Raw genomic sequence first — 23,431 nt, forward strand, 5'->3', positions numbered from 1 at the left:
ATCGCCCTGTTGCAGTGTATTTGAAGTTTAAAAAGGCTTCTGACGTTTGTAATTTCCACTTTGAAATTTCAGACTTGATTTTGATACGATAAATGTATCAAAAACTACAAAAATGTCCATAGAGTCGATGTGCGTGCTCACAGAAATCGAATTAGCATAATACAACAATCCCCATCAAAATCCGTTTTAAGATGCAGATGTCTTTTTGCATCCACATCCGCCAATGCGGTGGAAGGTGGCCGAACTACAGTGGTGTTTGTCAGACCTTGAGAAATATTCTCACGAAAACAAATGGTTTGGCCTACAAAACTAATATGACCAATATGGAAAGATAAGACTCTCACGAACACGATGGTGTCCATTTTGCTTGTCTGAAGGTAGCCCGGTACTAGTGTCAAACATTTATGGAAGTGTATATGGAAGTAGTTTAGTGCCCAAATGTTTTATTTAAATATGGGTCAAAAAGTAGCAAAAAATACTTCCCAATCTTTCTTATACCTCTCAGATATAGGACAGACACTTTAAAACATAACTTCTTTTGATGTATTTTTCCAGTATCTGTTATTCCATGTGTGAATCAGCTATTCAAAGTGTTTCTATGGGCTAAATGGGTCCTAAAATTCATAATCAAATAGCTAAAGGATCTTAAAACAATTCCATATGTTAGTTTGAGGAGAACCCCCCCCCCCCTCCTGTTTTAGATTCAGGATTATTTTCCTGTTGTAGCAAATTAAGATCCTACATCTGTACCAGTTTTAACAGGTGCGATAGAGCTGGGCTTGATCAAAAATCCTGCACAACCCATTGCTCTCCAGGACAAGAATTGGGGGACCACTGCTGACATAATGTAATTGAATGCTGTGGTTAGTACTTCAAGGACTGCATGTAGGTTTAGTGGTGTGATAGTACTTGCAGGCATTTAAGGTGGTGCTGTTTTACCTGGTGATTGTCGTTTTCCTCCTCGGGAGACGGTTGGTCTGTCAAACGGAATAGCGTAGCGGGTGTTGGTCTCCGCCTCCGAATCTGAACAAAAGTGAAAGCATTTGTTTGGATTCAATCTCTCAAACTGCTTATGGGTGAATCCTAACTTCCACCTCATTCCAATTTTCATTTAATTGGCAATGCATGATCAAGTGAAAATTTGAGTGACCAACTACTGTAGTTCTGTAGTAGTGAACGAGACAAGGCATGCCAGCCCGTGATGTAAAACTATTCAGAAATTTGGGCCCTGGATTGTCCAAAATCAGGATTACATCATGTTGAAAATGCACGTCCTGGTTTATGAGTCTTGCTGGGATCGAGATAGCCGGATTACAGCTCCCTCCACTAATTTTGCTTTATTTCCTTATCCTCAGCCTCTGTAATCTTGTGCTTTTTCCACCACAGCCTAATCCTGGCTGTTCCTTCCCTCCTCTGATGCACTTCCAGTTCTCTTCACAAATAGTCTTGGACAATCTTACAGCCTCTCCCCCTGTTCTTTAGTCAGACAGGCAGACAGATAGTCAGTCAACTCTCATCCACTCATTTCAAGTCCAGTCTACATCCATTGCTGTCTCACTTGCCTGCTCCATCTCCCTCCCTCATACATGCTGTATCCACCGACTCTCCTCCTGACCTAGCCCAGGGGAAGAGCTGGTGGAGGAAGGAGAGTACACATAAAAAATACTTATACTATGGTCTAAATACTCTTTTGTTATTACATTTATATACTATAGTATTCATTGTAGTGATTTTGCAGACATGGCTGTAGTATACTATATTTACCATAGTGTTTTTGCGGACATGACTAGTATACTGTAGTATTTACCGTAGTGTTTTTGCAGACATGACTGTAGTTTATGTTAGTGTTTGAAGAAATTAATGTAGTATTTACTGTAGTGTTTTTGCAGACATGACTGTAGTATACTATATTATTTACTGTAATGTTTTTGCAGACATGACTGTAGTATTTACTAAAGTGTTTTTGCGGACATGAGTAGTATATTATAGTAACACCTGCCGACTAGGTTTAGCTAAAATGGCACAACTACCAGACTAAGCCTACTGTTAAGTGAGGGAACACCTCAACCAGAATAGAAGACCGTTCGTGATAGACCGCCTATTGAGTTGGGTCAACAGTTCTGAGCAATGCAACGGACCAGACAACACATTAGCAAATATATTTTTTATAGGGAGGAGGTCAGAGACCTGGCCGTGTGGTGCCAGGATAACATCCTCTCCCTCAGCGTGATCAAGACAAAGGAGATGATTGTGGACTACAGGAAAAAGGAAGACCGAGCACACCCCCATTCTCATCGACGTGGAGCAGGTTGAGAGCTTCAAGTTGCTTGGTCATCACCAACAAAGGAAGAAGGCCTATGCACACCAATACAGTCGTGAAGAGGGCACGACAAACCTATTCCCCCTCAGGAGACTGAAAAGATTTGGCATGGGTCCTCAGATCCTCAAAAGGTTTTACAGCTGCACCATCGAGAGCAATCTGACTGATTGTATTAGTGCCAGGTATGGCAACTGCATTGCCCCCCCCCCCCCCCCTCTCTACACCGTTATGACAACTGCTCGGCCTCCGACCTCAAGGCGCTACAGAGGGTAGTGCGAACGACCCAGTACATCACTGGGGCCAAGCTTCCTGCCATCCAGGACTTCTATACCAGCCAGTGTCAGAGGAAGGCCCTAAAAATTGTCAAAGCCTCCAGCCACCCTAGTCATAGACTGTTCTCTCTGCTACCGCACGGCAAGCGGTACAGGAGCGCCAAGTCTAGGTCCAAGAGGCTTCTAAACAGCTTCTTCCCCCAAGCCATATGTCTCCCGAACATCTAGTCAAATGGCTACCCAAATGGCTACGACTATTTGCAGTGCCCCCCCCCCCCCCCTCTCACCCCCTCTTTAAACCGTTGCTACTCTCTGTTGTCATCTATGCATAGTCACTTTAATAACTCTACCTACATGTACATACTACCTCAACTAACCAGTGCCCCCGCACATTGACTCTGTATTGGTTCCCCCTGTATATAGTCTCGCTACTGTTATTTTACTGCTGTTCTTTAATTACTTGTTACTTTTATCTCTTATCCTTATCTGTATTTTTTTTAAACTGCACTGTTGGTTAGGGGCTCGTAAGTAAGCATTTCACTGTAAGGTCTACGTCTACACCTGTTGTATTCAGCATGCGACTAATAAAATGAGATTTGATATAGGCTCGTTGTTGTTTTATTGTGTTACTTTTTCTACTTTAGTTTATTTATTTATTAAATATTTTCTTAAAACTGCATTGTTGGTTAAGGGCTTGTAAGTAAACATTTCACACACACACGGCCTTCCATGTACAAAGCCCTCTCTTGAACATTTTACATTTACATTTAAGTCATTTAGCAGACGCTCTTATCCAGAGCGACTTACAAATTGGTGCATTCACCTTATGACATCCAGTGGAACAGTAGTGCATCTAAATCTTTTAAGGGGGGGGGGGGGGGGGGGGGGGGGGGGGGGGTGAGAGGGATTTAACCAGTTTTAGAAACGTCTGAGTGTTTTCTATCCACACATTCTAACCATATGAACGTACTATATTCCTGGCATGAGTAGCAGGGCGCTGAAATGTTACGCGATTTTTACAGAATGTTCAAAAAAGTAGAGGGTAGGAGCAACAGGTTAAAGCAGTTCATTTGTATCCGTGCTCTCGTTGGACTTCGGCTGCATATTTTCCTCCATTTTCTTCAAATCTGAAAACGATGTGAAGCCATGCCCATTTCCTGAAGAATTACATTATGGGCCCTAGCGTCGTCCGGGTTAGGGAGGGCTTGGTCGGTAGGGATGTCCTTGTCTCATCGCGCACCAGCGACTCCTGTAGCGGGCCGGGCGCAGTGCGCGCTAACCAAGGTTGCCGGGTGCACGGTGTAGCCTCCGACACATTGGTGCGGCTGGCTTCCGGGTTGGATGCGTGCTGTGTTAAGAAGCAGTACGGCTGGTTGGGTTGTGTATCGGAGGACGCATGACATTCAACGTCTCTCCCGAGCCCGTACGGGAGTTGTAGCGATGAGACAAGATAGTAGCTACTACAATAATTGGATACCACAAAAATTGGGGAGAAAAAGGGGTAAAAATTTAAAAAATAAAAATAAAAAAAAGAAACAGCCTATAGGGAGGAGGACAGAAACTTGGCAGTGTGGTGCCAGGACAATAATATCTCCCTTAACATGAGCAAGACAAAGGAGCTGATAGTGGACTACAGGAAATGGAGGTCCGAGCATGCCACATTCACATCGACAGGGCTGTAATAGAGCGGGTCGAGAGCTTCATGTTCCTCGGTGACCACATCACTAAAGACCCATGGTCCAGACATGCCAACACAGTAGTGAAGGGGGCACTACAATACCTATTCCCCATCAGGAGGCTGAAAAGATTTGGCATGGGCCCTCCAATCCTCAAAACGTTATACAGCTGCACCATCGAACATGACAAACGGGTGCTTTTATCCATTTCCTGCATGTCCTCCCCTAATAAGTGTGCCCAGGGAAACACTGACCAAAAGTTTGTTTCCTAGCCTGTCACACAATATTTTTCAATTACAAGATTTTAACTGATTGAGGTTGAGGTTGTGGTGATGCCCATCTACTGTGGGAATCCAGTTAAAGTGCTGGCGGAGTCTTTATAGATTCAGGTAATGGAAATGATACATAGCAGGGAATGATTGACAGTTGACATGAAACTTGTCTTGAATTGAAACTTGATTGGCTTTGTATGGAGTAGGGTTTATCTAAAAGGAGACACAGAAAGGTGAAGATAACGGTCAAAAACAGCAATGAATATATTTAATGGAAATAATCAAAGTCAAAATGCAAATTAAATAAGCATATAAATGGTTAAAGCTATATAGCAGGTGTTACTATAATACACAAGTCATGTCCACAAAAAACGTAGTTTACTACAGTCATGTCCGGAAAAATAGTACAATTGTCACGTTCACTGTCTTCAAACTTCCTGTCATAGATGAGCCAAGGCGCAGCGTGCATGTAATTCCATATTTTTTTTATAAAGTGAAACCTTCACAAAAAAACAGGTAAACAGAAACCGACCGTGACGCAACCGTGGTGCATACAAACGCACACAGAAAATAATTACCCACAACATTTGGTGGGAAAAAGGCTGCCTAAGTATGATTCCCAGTCAGAGACAACGATAGACAGCTGCCTCTGATTGGGAACCACACTTGTCCAAAAACAAAGAAATAGAAAACATAGAATGCCCACCCAAATCACACCCTGACCTAACCAAATAGAGCAATAAAACGTCTCTCTAAGGTCAGGGCGTGACAACAATGAATACTACCGTATACTAGACATGCCCGCAAAAACAATGAATGAGTATATAGTATGTTAAACACGTCTGCAAAAACACTACAGTGAACACTACAATAAAGTCAGCAGAAACACTACAATGATTACTAGTAGTATATACATTTACTTTGACCATAGTATACGTTTGTATTTCTTCATGTGGGTTAGCTGTAAATGTGTAACATGTTTAAACTGGGACCACAATGGCAATTATTCTCAAAAAATGTCTAAATGCATTGTATCCACATGTGTGGTTGTACTGTGTTTTTAAATAGTCAAATAAAATAAATCAAGGGATACTACAGTGTGGAGTATACTTGAACATTCTATAGTAAGCGCTTCACAATTGAAGAGGAACGTCTGGAAATCCTTGGCAGGAGCTCCCCAAGGACAGTACATTACAATCAAAACAGCATTGACAGTCCAATCGATCAAAAAAAAATCTAAAGCAAGCATTACAGTGTGTAGTACAGTATACTTTCTAAAGTAAACACTACATGATCAAGGGATATTACAGTGTAGTATAGTATTCTACAGTATACTCAAATATTATAGTAAGCACTACACGATCAAGTGATATAAAGTGTGTAGTGTATAAGTATCCAATATACTACAAAATTCTATAGCAAGCACGACATGATTTAAGGATATTACAGTGTAGTATAGAATTCTCCAGTATACTACAAAATTCTATAGTAAGCACTACATGATCGAGGGGGATATTACAGTGTTTAATATAGTTGTAACGATGTACGCTGAGAAACAAACAACGCACTGGCATGAAACAGTCAATAACACCTGAGGAAAGAACTAAGAGTGACAGATATAGGGTAGATAATCAAGGAGGTGATGGAGTCCAGGTGCGTGTGACAGGTGTGCACAATAATCAGCAGCCTGGTGACCTGGAGGCCAGAGAGGGAACACACGTGACAGTACTCCCTCCCTGACGTGCGGCTCCAGCCGCAGGACGCCGACCAAAGGGACGATCCCGGGGACCAGGAGCGGAGCGGTCGCTTCCACCGAGGCTTGACCGGGGCGTGAGAGGCATCTCACGAACCTGGCCGGGGCGTGAGAGCCCGACGAACCTGGCCGGGGCGTGAGAGCCGGACGAACCTGGCCTGGGGCGTGAGACCCCAACGAACCTGCCCTGGGGCGTGAGACCCCGACGAACCTGGCCTGGGACGTGAGAGCCGGACGAACCTGGCCTGGGACGTGAGAGCCGGACGAACCTGGCCTGGGGCGTGAGACCCCGATGAACCTGGCCTGGGGCGTGAGAGCCCGACGAACCTGGCCTGGGGCGTGAGAGCCCGACGAACCTGGCCTGGGGCGTGAGAGCCCGACGAACCTGGCCTGGGGCGTGAGAGCCCGACGAACCTGGCCTGGGGCGTGAGAGCCCGACGTGCCGGCTGAGGCCTCCCTGGTAGCTCTGGTACTGACACCTGGACCAGACATACCTTCCAACACAAAAAAACACTCCTTGATGCTTACCTTAGGTGAGGTGTTATTCTGTAACGATGTACACTGAGAGTTGGGAAGCAAGTTCAGGAAGTGAGTGTTTAATAAATAAATAAATGGTACATAAAACCAAGAAACACAAACAACGCACTGACATGAAACAGAGTCAATAACACGTGAGGAAAGAACCAAGACGAGCGACAACTATAAGGAAGGTAATCAAGGAGGTGATGGAGTCCAGGTGAGTGTCATGAGGCGCAGGTGCGCGTAACGATAGTGACAGGTGTGCTTAATGATCAGCAGCCTGGTGACCTAGAGGCCAGAGAGGGAGCACACGTGACAATAGTATTTTACATTATACTACAAAATTCTAAAGTTAGAATGATCAAGGGATAGTACAGTGTGTAGTATGGTATTCTACAGTATACTTCAAAAGTCTATAGTAAGCACTACACAATAGAGGGTTCTATCGGTATAAGATTCTACAGTTTACTACAGAATTCTATATCATTCTATGGTAAGTACTATAGTAATCTATGGTAAACTGTAGTATTATTTTTATATGGGTAGGAGGCCAGAACTGAAGGGCATCAATTTAAACTCCCCTCCTTCTCCTCACAACTAGTCTGCAGTCTACAGTCATGGTAGCCTCGAGAGCCCAGGTTTCAGATGGCCACGCAAGACAACTGTCAAGATGATGTGCAATTCCACCAATATTGCTACGTCGATATGTGCTAAGTGGTAGTAATATAATATACTGCAGTGGGCTTATTGAAGCTAATTGGAGTTACTTTGAAGTTACTAAAATGGTACAGATGTTATTCAGTTATTGGATTGACGATACAATTCCTATTGGTTAATTGACAGAGCATGTGACTTTATTTTAGCATATTTAAACCCCCTGTTTTTGTGTTCCAGGTGGCCAACCACAGGAAGTGAATGCAGTAAGGTGGCGCCTTGTGTGTGTGTGTGTGTGTGTGTGTGTGTGTGTGTGTGTGTGTGTGTGTGTGTGTGTGTGTGTGTGTGTGTGTGTGTGTGTGTGTGTGTGTGTGTGTGTGTGTGTGTGTGTGTGTGTGTGTGTGTGTGTGTGTGTGTGTGTGTGTGTGTGTGTGTGTGTGTGTGTGTGTGTGTGTGTGTGTGTGTGTGTGTGTGTGTGTGTGCGAGTGAGAGAGTGTGTAGCCGATATGTTTGGTGAGCACACATGGTTAATGGAGTTGTGCTGTTGTGAATACATTCTGAGAAAAGAAAATGATACATTCCTGCTGGACTAAGTTGCTTCCTGTACCCCTTTGTTTGGTTTGTATATTTGTCCTGTAATTTTAAGTAGCATGGTTTTAAGAGTAAAAAAAAAAAATCAAGAAATTGATATGGGGATGAAGCGTAACAATTGTGGAACTGAATTGAGAAATGGCTGAAACTAAATGCGCTGATGTTATGATGTAAACCATGCCTTACAAAATAAACGTTAAATGGTATTTTGTGTATTCTCTGCTTCACGCTGCCTGCTCAATCACAAACCTATAACCTGTCCTTATCCACCTTGTGACACTTGCATTCAGCAACATTTCCAAGGGAACACATTCACTACCCACGTGTCAATTGAAACATTGGCCTACTATAATAGAGATAACGATAGAATGGTTATCCACTGTTCATGTCTATAAATGCCATTTTAGTGTATTTTTGTAAGGTTTTATTTATTCCTCACCAAAAGAAAACGAGTGAAATACTAAACAGTACTTTTTTTTTAAAATGCTAAAACATTGCAGGTGAGTTGGAAACCCTAAAGGGATTAAATGAAAACCACACAAAAAGTTTTAAAGTGTTCAAACAGATGTACCTCACATACTCAGTATACATAAAATAAAACGCATTTGATTATGTGTGTGGAGACTACTGGGTAGTTTGGTTTATCAGGATGACCCCTAGTCTACGTATGAAGTTGAGGGATGTTTTGGCCATGTGAAGATAGGAATTCCAGAGTATCAAACCTCATATCTGAAAGAGAATTGACTATGTGGCAATGGGGAGGGTGAAGGTTATCAGTGTCTTGATTTTTTTCGCGTTATTTGTAACTTATTTTGGACATGTTTCTGCCACCGTCTCTTAGGACCGAAAAGAGCTTCTGGATCTCAGGATAGCGATTACTTACCTCGTAGTGGATGAAGATTTTTCCCTATCATTCGCATGAAGAAGAGACTGAGATATCGGGGGCATAGGTTGGGGTGCCTTGTAAGGATCCGACTGCGAGTGAGTAATCCCCCTCTACCATCAGTCCTATTAGCCAACGTGGAATCATTGGATAACACAATGGATGAGCTCCGTTCACGACTATCCTACCAACGGGTCATTAAAAATGGTAATATATTATGTTTCACTGAGTCATGGCTAAACAACTTGGATAATATACAGCTGGCGGGGTTTTCGGTCCATTGTCAAGATAGAACATCTGCCTCCAGGTGGCAGTGGCAGTCTGTGTCTATTTGTAAATACCAGCTGGTGCACGAAATCTAATACTAAGGAAGTCTCTAGGTTTTGCTCGCCTAAGGTAGAGTATCTCATGATAAGCTGTAGACCACACTATTTACCAAGAGAGTTTTCATCTATATTTTTCGTAGCTGTCTATTTACCACCACAAACCGATTCTGGCAATAAGACGGAACTCAACGAGCTGTATAGGAGGCGGCGCTCCTACTGGCCGGGGACTTTAATGCAGGGAAACTGAAATCTGTTTTACTTCATTTCTACCAGCATGTTAAATGTGTAACCAGAGGGAAAAAAACTCTGCCCAATAACACTAAGGTAACCTGCCTAAATGACTACCGACCCGTAGCACTCACATCTGTAGCCATGAAGTGCTTTGAAAGGCTGGTCATGGCTCACAACACCATCATCCCAGAAATCCTAGACCCACTCCAATTTGCATACCACCTCAACGGATCCACAGATGACTCCACACTGCCCTTTCCCACCTGGACAAAAGGAACACCCACGTAAGAATGGTATTCATTGACCACAGCTCAGAGTTCAACACCATAGTGCCCTTAAAGCTCATAAGAACCCTGGGACTAAACACTTCCCTGTGCAACTGGATCAACGACGGGCTGCCCCCAGGTTGTAAGGGTAGATAACAACACATCTGTCACGCTGATCCTCAACATAGGGTTCCCTCAGGGGTGCATGCTCAGTCCCCTCCTGTACTCCCTGTTCACCCATCACTGCATGGCCAGGCATGACTCCAACACCATCGTTAAGTTTGCCGACGACACAACATAGCCTGATCACCGACAACGATGAAACAGCCTACAGGGAGGAGGTCAGAGACCTGGCAGTGTGTTGCCAGGATAACAACCCCTCCCTCAATGTGATCAAGATAGAGGAGATGATTGTGGACTACAGAAAAAGGAGGACAGAGCACACCCCCATTCTCATCACCAACAAACTATCATGGTCCAAACACACCAAGACAGTCATGAAGAGGGCATGACAACACCTATTCCCCCACAGGAGACTGAAAAGATTTGGCATGGGTCCTCAGATCCTCAAAAACATCTACAGCTGCACCATTGAGAGCATCCTGACTAGTACCATCACAGCCTGGTATTGCAACTGCTCGACCTCCGACTGCAAGGCACTACAGAGGGTAGTGCGTAGTGGGCCAAGATTCCTGCCATCCAGGACCTCTATACCAAGCGGTGTCAGAGGAAGGCCCAAAAAATTGCCAAAGACTCCAGCCACCCTAGTCATAGACTGTTCTCTCTGCTATCACACGTCAAGCGGTACTGGAGCGCCAAGTCTAGGTCCAAAAGGCTTCTTAAACGCTTCTAGCCCCAATCCATAAGACTCCTGAACAGCTAATCAAATGGCTACCTGGACTATTTGCACTGTCCCCACCCCACCCCCCATTTTCATGCTGCTGCTACTCTCTGTTCATTATCCATGCATATTCACTTCTACCTCTACCTAAATGTACATATTACCTCAATTACCTGGATTAACCGGTGCCCCCGCACATTGTCTCTGTACCGGTACCCCCTGTATATAGCCTCGCTACTGTTACTATTGTTGCTCCTTAATTATTATTATTTTTTAATATTTTTTATTAATATTTTTTACTTCAGTTTATATTAGGAAATACTTTCTAAACACTTTTTCTTAAAACTGCATTGCTGGTTAAGGGCTTGTAAGTAAGCATTTCAGTGTAAGGTGAACACCTGTTGTGTTTTCGGAGCATGTGACAAATACAATTTGATTTGATTTGATTTTGCCTTTTGTTGTATGCATGGATTTGAGAATTAACCAGGAGGAATCCATTGAAGGGTTTGGGTGGGCTATCTGGGAGGTTTTGTATGTATATTTGTAGATAAAGGTGCATAATTGGAGTATATTAATGTTGTAGATAGACAGTATATTGAGTTTCTTAAACAGAGGGGAAGATGGAGCCAAGAAGTTAGAGAAGGTGTAGCCACCTCTCATTTATTCTGTGTGATGAGTCATTTGTGTAGGTAGGAAGAATACTGTGTGTAGTGTCCCAGACAGTATTGCAGTAAATGAGATATGGCTAAATTAGGCTGTAGTATAGTGTTAGGAACCAAAGCAATAATCTTTCTGATGATACCAACGGACTTCATCACTTTGCTGCAGACAAAGTGAATATGTTCTTTCCAGGACAACTTTTCATCAACTAGAACACCACGGTGTCTGATGGATGAAACCTGGTCCATTTCATTCCCACCAATTGAGATTCTGGCTGTTTTAACCCCCCTTCTTATTCTTACCACTTACCTTTCATCTTCTGCAAATTCTACCATTCAAGTGTTTAATTGCTATATTGTAATTACTTCGCCACCACGGCCTATTTATGGCCTTACCTCTCTTATCCTACCTCATTTGCACACGCTGTATATAGACCTTTTCTACTGTATTATTGACCGTATGTTTCTTTATTCCATGTGTAACTCTGTGTTGTATGTGTCGAACTGCTTTGCTTTATCTTGGCCAGGTCGCAGTTGCAAATGAGAACTTGTTCTCAACTAGCCTACCTGGTTAAATAAAAGTTTAAATAAATTAAATAAATAAAACCAGCAGGGTAAGTTGGCTAGCTTATTTACAGATATCGACACAAGTGCATCAGCCATCACCAGTGGGAAGCCTATTCTTCATCTTCATCATTGAGTGTCAGTCAGTGTCCCTGGAACGTTTATTTTGTAGCCAACTGTAGCCGATACGATACACTGAGTGTGTACAAAACATTAGGAACACGTTCTGAAAATGTAGTTGCACCCCCTTTTGCCTTCTGAAGTGCCTCAATTTGTTGGGGCGTGGACTCTACAAGGTGTCGAAAGTGTTCCACAGCGGCGCAGCATGTTGACTCCAATGCTTCCCACGGTTGTGTCAAGTTGGCTGGATGTCCCTTGGGTGGTGGACCATTGTCGATGCACACGGGAAACTGTTGAGCATGAAAAACCCAGCAGCATTGCAGTTCTTGACACATTCAAACCAGTGCGCCTGGCACCTACTACCATATTCTGAATGGCACACATACACAATTCATTCTTGGGGCGGGAGGGTAGCCTAGTGGTTAGAGCGTTGGACTAGTAACTGAAAGGTTGCAAGTTCATATCCCTGAGCTGACAGGGTACAAATCTGTCGTTCTACCCTTGAGCAGGCAGTTGACCCACTTTTCCTAGGCCGTCATTGAAAATAAGAATTTGTTCTTAACTGACTTGCCTAGTTAAATAAAGTTAAATAAAAAAATGTCTCAAGGCTTGAAAATCCTTCTTTAACCTGTCTCCTCCCCTTCATCTACACTGATTAAGGAGAATTTAACAAGTGACATCAATAAGGGATCATAGCTTTCACCTGGATTCACCTGGCTACTCTATGTCATGGAAAGAGCAGGTGTTCCTAACGTCTTGTACACTCAGTGTATACTATATAACAGGGTTTCTGTCAGGAAAATTTGGCACCGGACAAGTGACTGGGAAGATTGACATTTATCGGACATTTGAGAAATGCACCAGTCATCCATATTTATTGGGTGCGTAACCAATTGGGGTGGCCAGCACCCATGCAGCACCCATGCAGCCAGCATCATCAATAAACGAGGGATATTGGCCAAATGAGCCACAAGAAGAAGCTTAGGCCTAACCCCAGAGGGAGTGAGAGAGAGAGAGAGAGAGAGATGTCGGTGGCGTGCAATTACACCAACATGCATTTCTTTATTTCTATCAGATAGGCTACTGAGTCTGCTATACAGCAGTGGCAGTCGGTGCCATTTAAGATGAGGGAGGACGATAATTTATTTTTATTGCCTTATTTCTATTACAGCATTATTGGATGGCGGTCATTCATATTCCATTCTCCCAGCTCAATGTAACGTTGATAAGTTTAGGCTACTACATGATACTCAAATCTTCCCTACACCCATCATGAGGTTGCTACAACCTGGCCTTCGAATGAAAGTTTACCACATAGGTGCACAGGTCAAGAGAAATTTGAGTGATCAACCTGACAGACATTGACGCATTCAATACCACCTTGCACAATCTTACCTGCATCTAGCTGATCTAGAGTGTAATCATTAGTCCAACAGTGGCAAACAAGAGTTTCCATTGGACAAATCTAGGTATGTTTATCCCCGTTTCGTTCCATTTGCTTCCGTTTAAGAAATGTTTTTCAACAGAATCGGCGGAATGAGTACACCTCTGCTCACAGGCAAGACAGTTCACTTTCATAGCAGTCTCATAGAAACAGCACGATCCCTATGACCGTTGGATAATTCCTCCTCTCACCTTTTCCCTTTGCTTGTGGACTTTAGTGCACAACACATCAGCTGTCTGTGACCTACCAAAAAAAACTTTCCAAGCCAAACCTTCATATTATAACTGCTAACCGCTACATACAGCCTTCATCATTGTCACCATATTAGCTAACGTCAAGTCAACATAGCTACTGGAACTAACGCGTCAGTAAACCCGCTACAGTCATGTAGTACAGTGTACGGTTAGCAAGCAATTTTTCAGTTACATCGGCGGGCCCAGGTCAGGTGGCAATAATCTCATAAAACCAAAAGCACACCTTGACTTGGGAGTTCCAGTGTTGGGTAGCGATAGCCTGCTTGGTAGCACAGCATCCCTCTCTGTTTAAGGCGTGTGCTTGAGTAGGCTAAATTGGCTATCTGCGTTGGCTAGCTAAGTAAGTGAAAGTGAAAACAATACAAAATATAGCTTTCTCTCTTTCTTCGCCTTCATTTTTGAAGAAATGAATTTGTTCAAAACTGTTCAACTATTGTCTTTCTCTCTCTTTGAGTCAACTACTTACCACATTTTATGCACTGCAGCGCTAGCTGTAGCTTATGCTTCAGTGCTAGGTTAATTTTCTGATCCATTGATTGGGTGGAACACATGTCAGTTCATGCTGCAATAGCTCTGATAGGTTGGAGGTGGTCCTCCGGAAGTCTATGGAAGGGGGTGAGAACCCCGAGCCTCCTGGGTTTGTATTGAAGTCAAAGTACCCAGAGGAGGACAGAAACTAGCTGTCCTCTGGCTACACCATGGTGCTACCCTATAGAGTACTGTTGAGGCTACTGTAGATCTTCATTGCAAAACAGTGTATTGTTCTATCAGAATCTTTTTAAATAAAGATAAGTATTATAATGTTAGATTGTAAGAGTAACTGAGTCATTTGTGTAGCTAGGAAGAATACTGTGTGTAGTGTCCCAGACAGTATTGCAGTAAATGAGATATGGCTAAATTAGGCTGTAGTATAGTGTTAGGAACCAAAGCAATAATCTTTCTGATGATACCAACGGACTTCATCACTTTGCTGCAGACAAAGTGAATATGTTCTTTCCAGGACAACTTTTCATCAACTAGAACACCACGGTGTCTGATGGATGAAACCTGGTCCATTTCATTCCCACCAATTGAGATTCTGGCTGTTTTAACCCCCCTTCTTATTCTTACCACTTACCTTTCATCTTCTGCAAATTCTACCATTCAAGTGTTTAATTGCTATATTGTAATTACTTCGCCACCACGGCCTATTTATGGCCTTACCTCTCTTATCCTACCTCATTTGCACACGCTGTATATAGACCTTTTCTACTGTATTATTGACCGTATGTTTCTTTATTCCATGTGTAACTCTGTGTTGTATGTGTCGAACTGCTTTGCTTTATCTTGGCCAGGTCGCAGTTGCAAATGAGAACTTGTTCTCAACTAGCCTACCTGGTTAAATAAAAGTTTAAATAAATTAAATAAATAAAACCAGCAGGGTAAGTTGGCTAGCTTATTTACAGATATCGACACAAGTGCATCAGCCATCACCAGTGGGAAGCCTATTCTTCATCTTCATCATTGAGTGTCAGTCAGTGTCCCTGGAACGTTTATTTTGTAGCCAACTGTAGCCGATACGATACACTGAGTGTGTACAAAACATTAGGAACACGTTCTGAAAATGTAGTTGCACCCCCTTTTGCCTTCTGAAGAGCCTCAATTTGTTGGGGCGTGGACTCTACAAGGTGTCGAAAGTGTTCCACAGCGGCGCAGCATGTTGACTCCAATGCTTCCCACGGTTGTGTCAAGTTGGCTGGATGTCCCTTGGGTGGTGGACCATTGTCGATGCACACGGGAAACTGTTGAGCATGAAAAACCCAGCAGCATTGCAGTTCTTGACACATTCAAACCAGTGCGCCTGGCACCTACTACCATATTCTGAATGGCACACATACACAATTCATTCTTGGGGCGGGAGGGTAGCCTAGTGGTTAGAGCGTTGGACTAGTAACTGAAAGGTTGCAAGTTCATATCCCTGAGCTGACAGGGTACAAATCTGTCGTTCTACCCCTGAGCAGGCAGTTGACCCACTTTTCCTAGGCCGTCATTGAAAATAAGAATTTGTTCTTAACTGACTTGCCTAGTTAAATAAAGTTAAATAAAAAAATGTCTCAAGGCTTGAAAATCCTTCTTTAACCTGTCTCCTCCCCTTCATCTACACTGATTAAGGAGAATTTAACAAGTGACATCAATAAGGGATCATAGCTTTCACCTGGATTCACCTGGCTACTCTATGTCATGGAAAGAGCAGGTGTTCCTAACGTCTTGTACACTCAGTGTATACTATATAACAGGGTTTCTGTCAGGAAAATTTGGCACCGGACAAGTGACTGGGAAGATTGACATTTATCGGACATTTGAGAAATGCACCAGTCATCCATATGTATTGGGTGCGTAACCCATTGGGGCGGCCAGCACCCATGCAGCACCCATGCAGCCAGCATCATCAATAAACGAGGGATATTGGCCAAATGAGCCACAAGAAGAAGCTTAGGCCTAACCCCAGAGGGAGTGAGAGAGAGAGAGAGAGATGTCGGTGGCATGCAATTACACCAACATGCATTTCTTTATTCCTATCAGATAGGCTACTGAGTCTGCTATACAGCAGTGGCAGTCGGTGCCATTTAAGATGAGGGAGGACGATAATTTATTTTTATTGCCTTATTTCTATTACAGCATTATTGGATGGCGGTCATTCATATTCCATTCTCCCAGCTCAATGTAACGTTGATAAGTTTAGGCTACTACATGATACTCAAATCTTCCCTACACCCATCATGAGGTTGCTACAACCTGGCCATCGAATGAAAGTTTACCACATAGGTGCACAGGTCAAGAGAAATTTGAGTGATCAACCTGACAGACATTGACGCATTCAATACCACCTTGCACAATCTTACCTGCATCTAGCTGATCTAGAGTGTAATCATTAGTCCAACAGTTGCAAACAAGAGTTTCTATTGGACAAATCTAGGTATGTTTATCCCCGTTTCGTTCCATTTGCTTCCGTTTAAGAAATGTTTTTCAACAGAATCGGCGGAATGAGTACACCTCTGCTCACAGGCAACACAGTTCACTTTCATAGCAGTCACATAGAAACAGCACGATCCCTATGACTGTTGGATAATTCCTCCTCTCACCTTTTCCCTTTGCTTATGGACTTTATTGCACAACACATCAGCTGTCTGTGACCTACCAAAAAAAACTTTCCAAGCCAAACCTTCATATTATAACTGCTAACCGCTACATACAGCCATCATCATTGGCATCATATTAGCTAACGTCAAGTCAACATAGCTACTAGAACTAACGCGTCAGTAAACCCGCTACAGTCATGTAGTACAGTGTACGGTTAGCAAGCAATTTTTCAGTTACATCGGCGGGCCCAGGTCAGGTGGCAATAATCTCATAAAACCAAAAGCACACCTTGACTTGGGAGTTCCAGTGTTGGGTAGCGATAGCCTGCTTGGTAGCACAGCATCCCTCTCTGTTTAAGGCGTGTGCTTGAGTAGGCTAAATTGGCTATCTGCGTTGGCTAGCTAAGTAAGTGAAAGTGAAAACAATACAAAATATAGCTTTCTCTCTTTCTTCGCCTTCATTTTTGAAGAAATGAATTTGTTCAAAACTGTTCAACTAATGTCTTTCTCTCTCTTTGAGTCAACTACTTACCACATTTTATGCACTGCAGCGCTAGCTGTAGCGTATGCTTCAGTGCTAGATTCATTTTCTGATCCATTGATTGGGTGGAACACATGTCAGTTCATGCTGCAATAGCTCTGATAGGTTGGAGGTGGTCCTCCGGAAGTCTATGGAAGGGGGTGAGAACCTTGAGCCTCCTGGATTTGTATTGAAGTCAAAGTACCCAGAGGAGGACAGAAACTAGCTGTCCTCTGGCTACACCATGGTGCTACCCTATAGAGTACTGTTGAGGCTACTGTAGATCTTCATTGCAAAACAGTGTATTGTTCTATCAGAATCTTTTTAAATAAGGATAAGTATTATAATGTTAGATTATAAGAGTAACTCCGGAAGGCCTAAAACATTCTTCCTCACCTCAAGTTCAACTGAAAGAGTCAGCTGGAGCACTGGTGCGCACTGCCTTCATAACATAGGCCTGCAGTATAAAAGGCTAACAGCCACACCAAGCCTTCACAAAAGTTTCAAAACTTTATTAGGGTAATATCAAAAGTATCAAGCCATTGTTGATAAGGAAAATACAAGCAAGATATTATGTCGCAGCAAACACAACATTATAGTTGGAAATTAATTTGGCCAAATATTTTTCTTTAAATAATTTTTCTACCTGAATAGCTAGTTGCAACTTGTGTGGTATTAAACATATTCTGCTAATGTCTTCTATCATGTAAATTACGTAGCATTGCATGAAATCTGTTTATAAAAGGCCCATTTTCCCTCATGACCCTGCTAAAGAAATATACCCATGTGTGGAAATCCTAAAAACGTGTCTGCTCATCTGTATGCCACTTCACAAATGCGATTATAGATGCATGCAATTCTCAATTATAAAGGGACCCCCCCCCCCAACTCAAAACGTCAAACATCTCATTCCAAAATCATGGGCATTAATATGAAGTTGGTCCCCCCTTTGCTGCTATAACAGCCTCCACTCTTCTGGGAAGGCTTTCCACTAGATGTTGGAACATTGCTTCCATTCAGCGATAAAAGCATTAGTGAGGTCGGGCATGAATGTTGGGTGATTAGGCCTGGCTCGCAGTCGGCATTCCAATTCATCCCAAAGGTGTTTGATGGAGTTGAGGTCAGGGCTCTGTGAAGGCCAGTCAAGTTCTTCCACACCGATCTCAGCAAATAATTTCTGTATGGACCTCGCTTTGTGCACGGGGCATTGTCATGCTGAAACAGGAAAGGGCCTTCCCCAAACTTTTGCCACAAAGTTGAATGCACAGAATCATCTAGAAGGTCATTGTATGCTGTAGCGTTAAGATTTCACTTCACAGGAACTAAGGGGCCTAGCCCAAACCATGAAAAACAGCCCAGACCATTATTCATCCTCTAACAAACTTTACAGTTAGCAATATGCATTCGAGCAGATTCTTCTCCTGGCATCCACCAAACCCATATTGGTCCGTCGTACTGCCAGACGGTGAAGTGTGATTCATCACTCCAGAGAATGTTTCCATTGCTCCAGAGTTCAATGGAGGCGAGCTTTACATCACTCCAGCAGACGCTTGGCATTGCTCATGGTGATCTTAGGCTTGTGTGCGACTGCTCGGCTATGAAAACCCATTCATGAAGTTCCCGATGACCAGTTCTTGTGCTGACGTTGCTTCGAGAGGCAGCTTGGAACTCTGTAGTGAGTGATGCAACCAAGGATAGGCAATTTTTACGTGCTTCAGCACTCGCTGTCACATTCTGTGAGCTTGTGTTGCCTACCACTTTGCAGCTTAGCCGTTGATGCTCCTAGATGTTTCCACTTCACAATAACAGCACTTACAGTTGAGAAGGGCAGCTCTAGCAGGGCAGAAAGCTTACAAAATGAATTGTTGGGAAGGTGGCATCCTATGACAGTGCCACACTGAATATCACTGAGCTCTTCAGTAAGGCCAATGTATTGCCAGTGTTTGTCTATGGAGATTGCATGGCCGTGTGCTCAATTTTATACACCTATCAGCAACAGGTGTGGATGAAATATCAAAATCCACTAATTTGAAGGTGTGTCCACATTCTTTTGTATATATAGTGTATGTATATGGATATACCTGAGCCACTCCCCAAAATGTGATGGAGACAAGACATGCATCCTCTGATCATTGATCTTAATGACCCATATACAGAATTACCCTATAAAACAAGGGTTGTGTTCATTAGGGCACACAACGGAAAACTTTTTCAAACATTCTGCAACAGAAAATGGAAATGAGTGTTTCTAGTTGGACAAAGTCCAAGGTAGCCCCTCCCTGTTTCAGCACATTTGAACACGGTTCGTTTGGTGCCCAATGAACACGGCCCTGCATTTTAACAACCTTTTTGAAAGATTTTTTATGGATTACTTGTACATCATACAGAGGACAATATACATGTGTAAGTGATGAAAAACGGGTATGACATCGATGTTGTGTAGCCCTCCTTTTCTTGAGGCGGCGGTGGCTTGCTGTAGTCACCAATCAGCCAGAGTGGCCAGGGAGCCATTACATGAGGATGATTGATTGGGTAGATGGAATCTGGAGGGCCAGATTAGGTAACCCATGCGTCACGATGGAGAGGATCGGAGACGGTGTATAAGAGATGTAAGAACAGATTAAACTTTTATTCAAGCGACCGAGATTGTCATGAGAGGTCATGCCAGGTCGGAGACCACCGACTGAGTCCATAGTCCAAAACAAACAGTGAACATCTGTAGCCTGGTGCCAGATCTGTTTGTGCTCTATAATTAACTCCTATGGTTGTTGCCAAGACTGCAAAAATATATCTGGCAGGGGATTGATTGGGATTAAAAGGGGATGGACAACCTGCCAGGAAATAACTAAGAAAACTACAAATAATGTGTTAAAAAAAAGAGGAAATAGCAAGCAAATTACCACTTTTTTCCTCAGTGCCCTGACTTTTGGGATCTGTTTGGGTTGCTGTGGCGTTCATTTGTTTGCATAAAAGTCTAATAATAACTTGTACTTATCATACTGTTGAACTCCAGAAATATAGAACTTCAAAGTAATCTTCTGGCTTTGATCATAAGTAGTACAATAGGTGGCATTTCTTAAAATGCCAAAGATAATTTAATTAGGACAAGATGCTATTTGTTTCGCTTTTGCTGGTGACATTTTCCCAAAAGGGTAAAGTATAGACTCAACCCTGTACTAAAAGGGAATTCTTTGGACTGCCATTTACAGTTATCATGCCTCACATCGGATGAACTGATTCAATCAAGATGTGAATGTAGATGTCAGAACATGAAGGTGTGCAGTAGCAAATGAAACAGGGTTGCTTTTGTTGAAACACAGTATACTGTTGTGTGTACATGTTTACTCCATTTAGATATATTTACATCATAACTTCTGCCCCTCACAGTGTTGAGAAGGACCCGCACACTCTCTCATACACTACCCACTTATTTGCAATGTCGGCCTACCGGGGATCAGTGGTTTAACTGCCTTGTTCAGGGGCAGAATAACATATTTCTTTACCTTGTCAGCTCTGGGATTCAATCCAGCAACCTTTCGGTTACAGGCCCAACGCTCTAACCCCTAGGCTACCTGCCGCCCCAATAATGTCTCCACCCACTTGTTCACTAGTAACAACAGGTTGGCGAGCAACATGTTGAATGTATACATGATAATTACACCGGTCTGTTTCCTTTACCCCATGTTTCTATCGTATGCTTGCGAGGCCTGTGTGAGAGAGAGAAGTGCTTGCCAATCCAATCACGCACAGAACTGATGTGGGTGGCGTTTACGCTGGAGGAGCTCTTATCTGTTCAGGAACACACTGTGGATGGCATCTTAACACATACATTCAAATGACAGTCATTCATACAGTGTCTATCTGACTGTGTAATGAGCGAGTCGTGCAAATTGAGGATGAATTCGGTATTCTCTGGCTGCAATTAATGGAGTATCTCAGCAATGGAATTGTTGTAGTCGCATGACTAAATGATCATAAAATCAGAATGTTTATCGACAAACAGACTGTGGTAATCGTCTCAATGACCACACGATGACCCCTTCACTTGTTAAATATGTGTGTTCATTTCATTCATTTAAGGGTCCATATATTGTATAGTGCATATAATACTAACGTGAGCATGACATAACCCTTGACAGCGGCTTTTTCCCTCATAATCCCCTTATACGGTACATACAATCCCAACATAAAAAATCTATAGGTCTGAAGCTAAATCTATTGTCTGTAGTTTAGGGTCGGGGTCAATTCCATGTCAATCTAGAAGATTAATATCAATCCAATTCATGAATGAGAAATTTGCAAGGTGTTTTTAAATGTTATTTTGTGTCAATTGTAGACTGTGTTGTATCCACACTTGAGTGATGAATATCCTTGCCTGCAGACCAGAAGACTTGCATTAGCTCCCTAAGGTGATGCCTAGGCTTTAGCTCAGAGGACTGGCACAGACCTCACTATTCTATCATAATTTCATACACTCAAAACAAATCTACTTTTGATTTAATCTGTCCTTTTCCTCATTTGTTTTCTCCTTATTTGTTTGTCAGTCCCCAATAACCTCTCTTCTCTCTTTTATAATTTCCCACCGCCACACTATAAAGGTCATGCTTCTCGATCTACCTCAATCCCTCTCTCCTTCCCCTCTCTCCCTCACCTCCCTCCAAAATAGCAGACCACATCTCTATGCTAATGAGGTGTGGCCGTGTTTTTTCGTATAGTTGTACACAGGCCTTGGATGCTCCACATGTGCATATTTTATACATGTAGCTTTCAGATGGGTGTTCTGTGGTTTGGAGTGTTCCCATTGAAATTCATGAAGGGACTCTTCCCAAACGTTATGGTCCATTACAGTGCCACTATACATCAGGGTTTAACCACCGTACGTCATCCTAAAAGAGGTGACCACTGCCTTTTGACATCCTTTGCGGAGTTACACAGAACACCCCATTCATATGCTAATGGTTATTCTCCACGCTGGACATTGCCTCGACAACAAACTACGTGCTAGACTCCAGATAAACAGCTCTCAAGCATTTCTGATGGGGGCAGAGATGCCAACAGGCAGCTAGTTGTTTTGTAAAGCCTCGGGCAATCTGAACCGTAAACAGCAGATGTGTACAAATTTTTATGTTCCGGGTGTTAGCTTAGCATTTGAGATGGGGGAATTTCTGTTCTTGACATCATACGTAGTTAGTCATGCATGTCTACCCAGTGGATTCCCCACACAGCATAGACCAAATGGACATCTCTCACTGAACATCTGGGTGTAAATTAGTTCCGAAGATGACCCTTCGCTCAGAGCGAGAGGGCATCCAAGGAGAGGCGGAGAAGATTGGAGGAATACGTCTTCTCCCTTGACTCCCATATGTCAAAGGTAAATACTAGGTAATACTCCTAGCTGATGGTGAGAACTGGATTCTGAACGCTCTCTTAACTCTCTCTCTTCTCCAACCATTTACTCCTAACGTCACGAGTCATCCTACATTTCGATGGTGTCATCTTTGACCTTTTCCCTTTCTCTCCCTCCCTGTCTTTCTCTTTTGTCTCTTCAACATTTTCCGGGGACATAGTTGCCTCGTCAGTTTCTGGGCACTGAACCTGCAGCTGTCAGCTAAAGTAGCAGCAGCACCTCAGTACCCCTCTGCCCAGCTGAAAAATATGCACACAATGAAAACAAAAAGTCATGCTCGCTCAGTTATATAACTGTCTGTCAACACACTGATATTATGATGGGGTATCTAGTAGCTAGACTGCAGATACCAGGGGAAGAGGCACAGTGAAATGTGTGTATTGAGGAAGGCATTGAGTGAGCATTGTGCTCTTGGTGTAAGGTACCCTGTTGTGGGTAAACAAACTAAGACAAATATGACTTGCTTTGATTAACTCTTTTGAACTTGAACAGCTCTCTCTCCCTCTCACTAGTCTAGCACATTTCATAATGTGATCGTATAATAAGTTGCATGGACTCACTCTGTGTGCAATAATAGTGTTTAACATGATTTTTGATTGACTACCTCCTCTCTATGCCCCACACATACAGTGCATTTGGAAAGTACTCAGACCCCTTAACTTTTCCCACATTTTGTTAAGTTACAGCCTTATTCTAAAATGGATTACTTTTGAAATGGATTAAATTGTCCCCCCCCCCAG

The 23,431-nt window shown here is 42.9% G+C and overlaps 1 protein-coding gene across 1 annotated transcript in view; it reads right to left on the reverse strand.

Moving 5' to 3' along the window:
* Positions 1-23,431, reverse strand: part of LOC115106202 (protein phosphatase 1 regulatory subunit 1B-like) — a 36,142-nt gene that overhangs the window by 6,510 nt on the left and 6,201 nt on the right. The window contains exon 2 of the mRNA XM_029628770.2: positions 940-1,023. Coding sequence (XP_029484630.1) covers positions 940-1,023 — 84 coding nt within the window. The remainder of the gene's footprint in view (positions 1-939; positions 1,024-23,431) is intronic.

This window comes from Oncorhynchus nerka, linkage group LG23, assembly GCF_034236695.1.
Source record: "Oncorhynchus nerka isolate Pitt River linkage group LG23, Oner_Uvic_2.0, whole genome shotgun sequence".
Lineage (NCBI taxonomy): Eukaryota > Metazoa > Chordata > Actinopteri > Salmoniformes > Salmonidae > Oncorhynchus > Oncorhynchus nerka.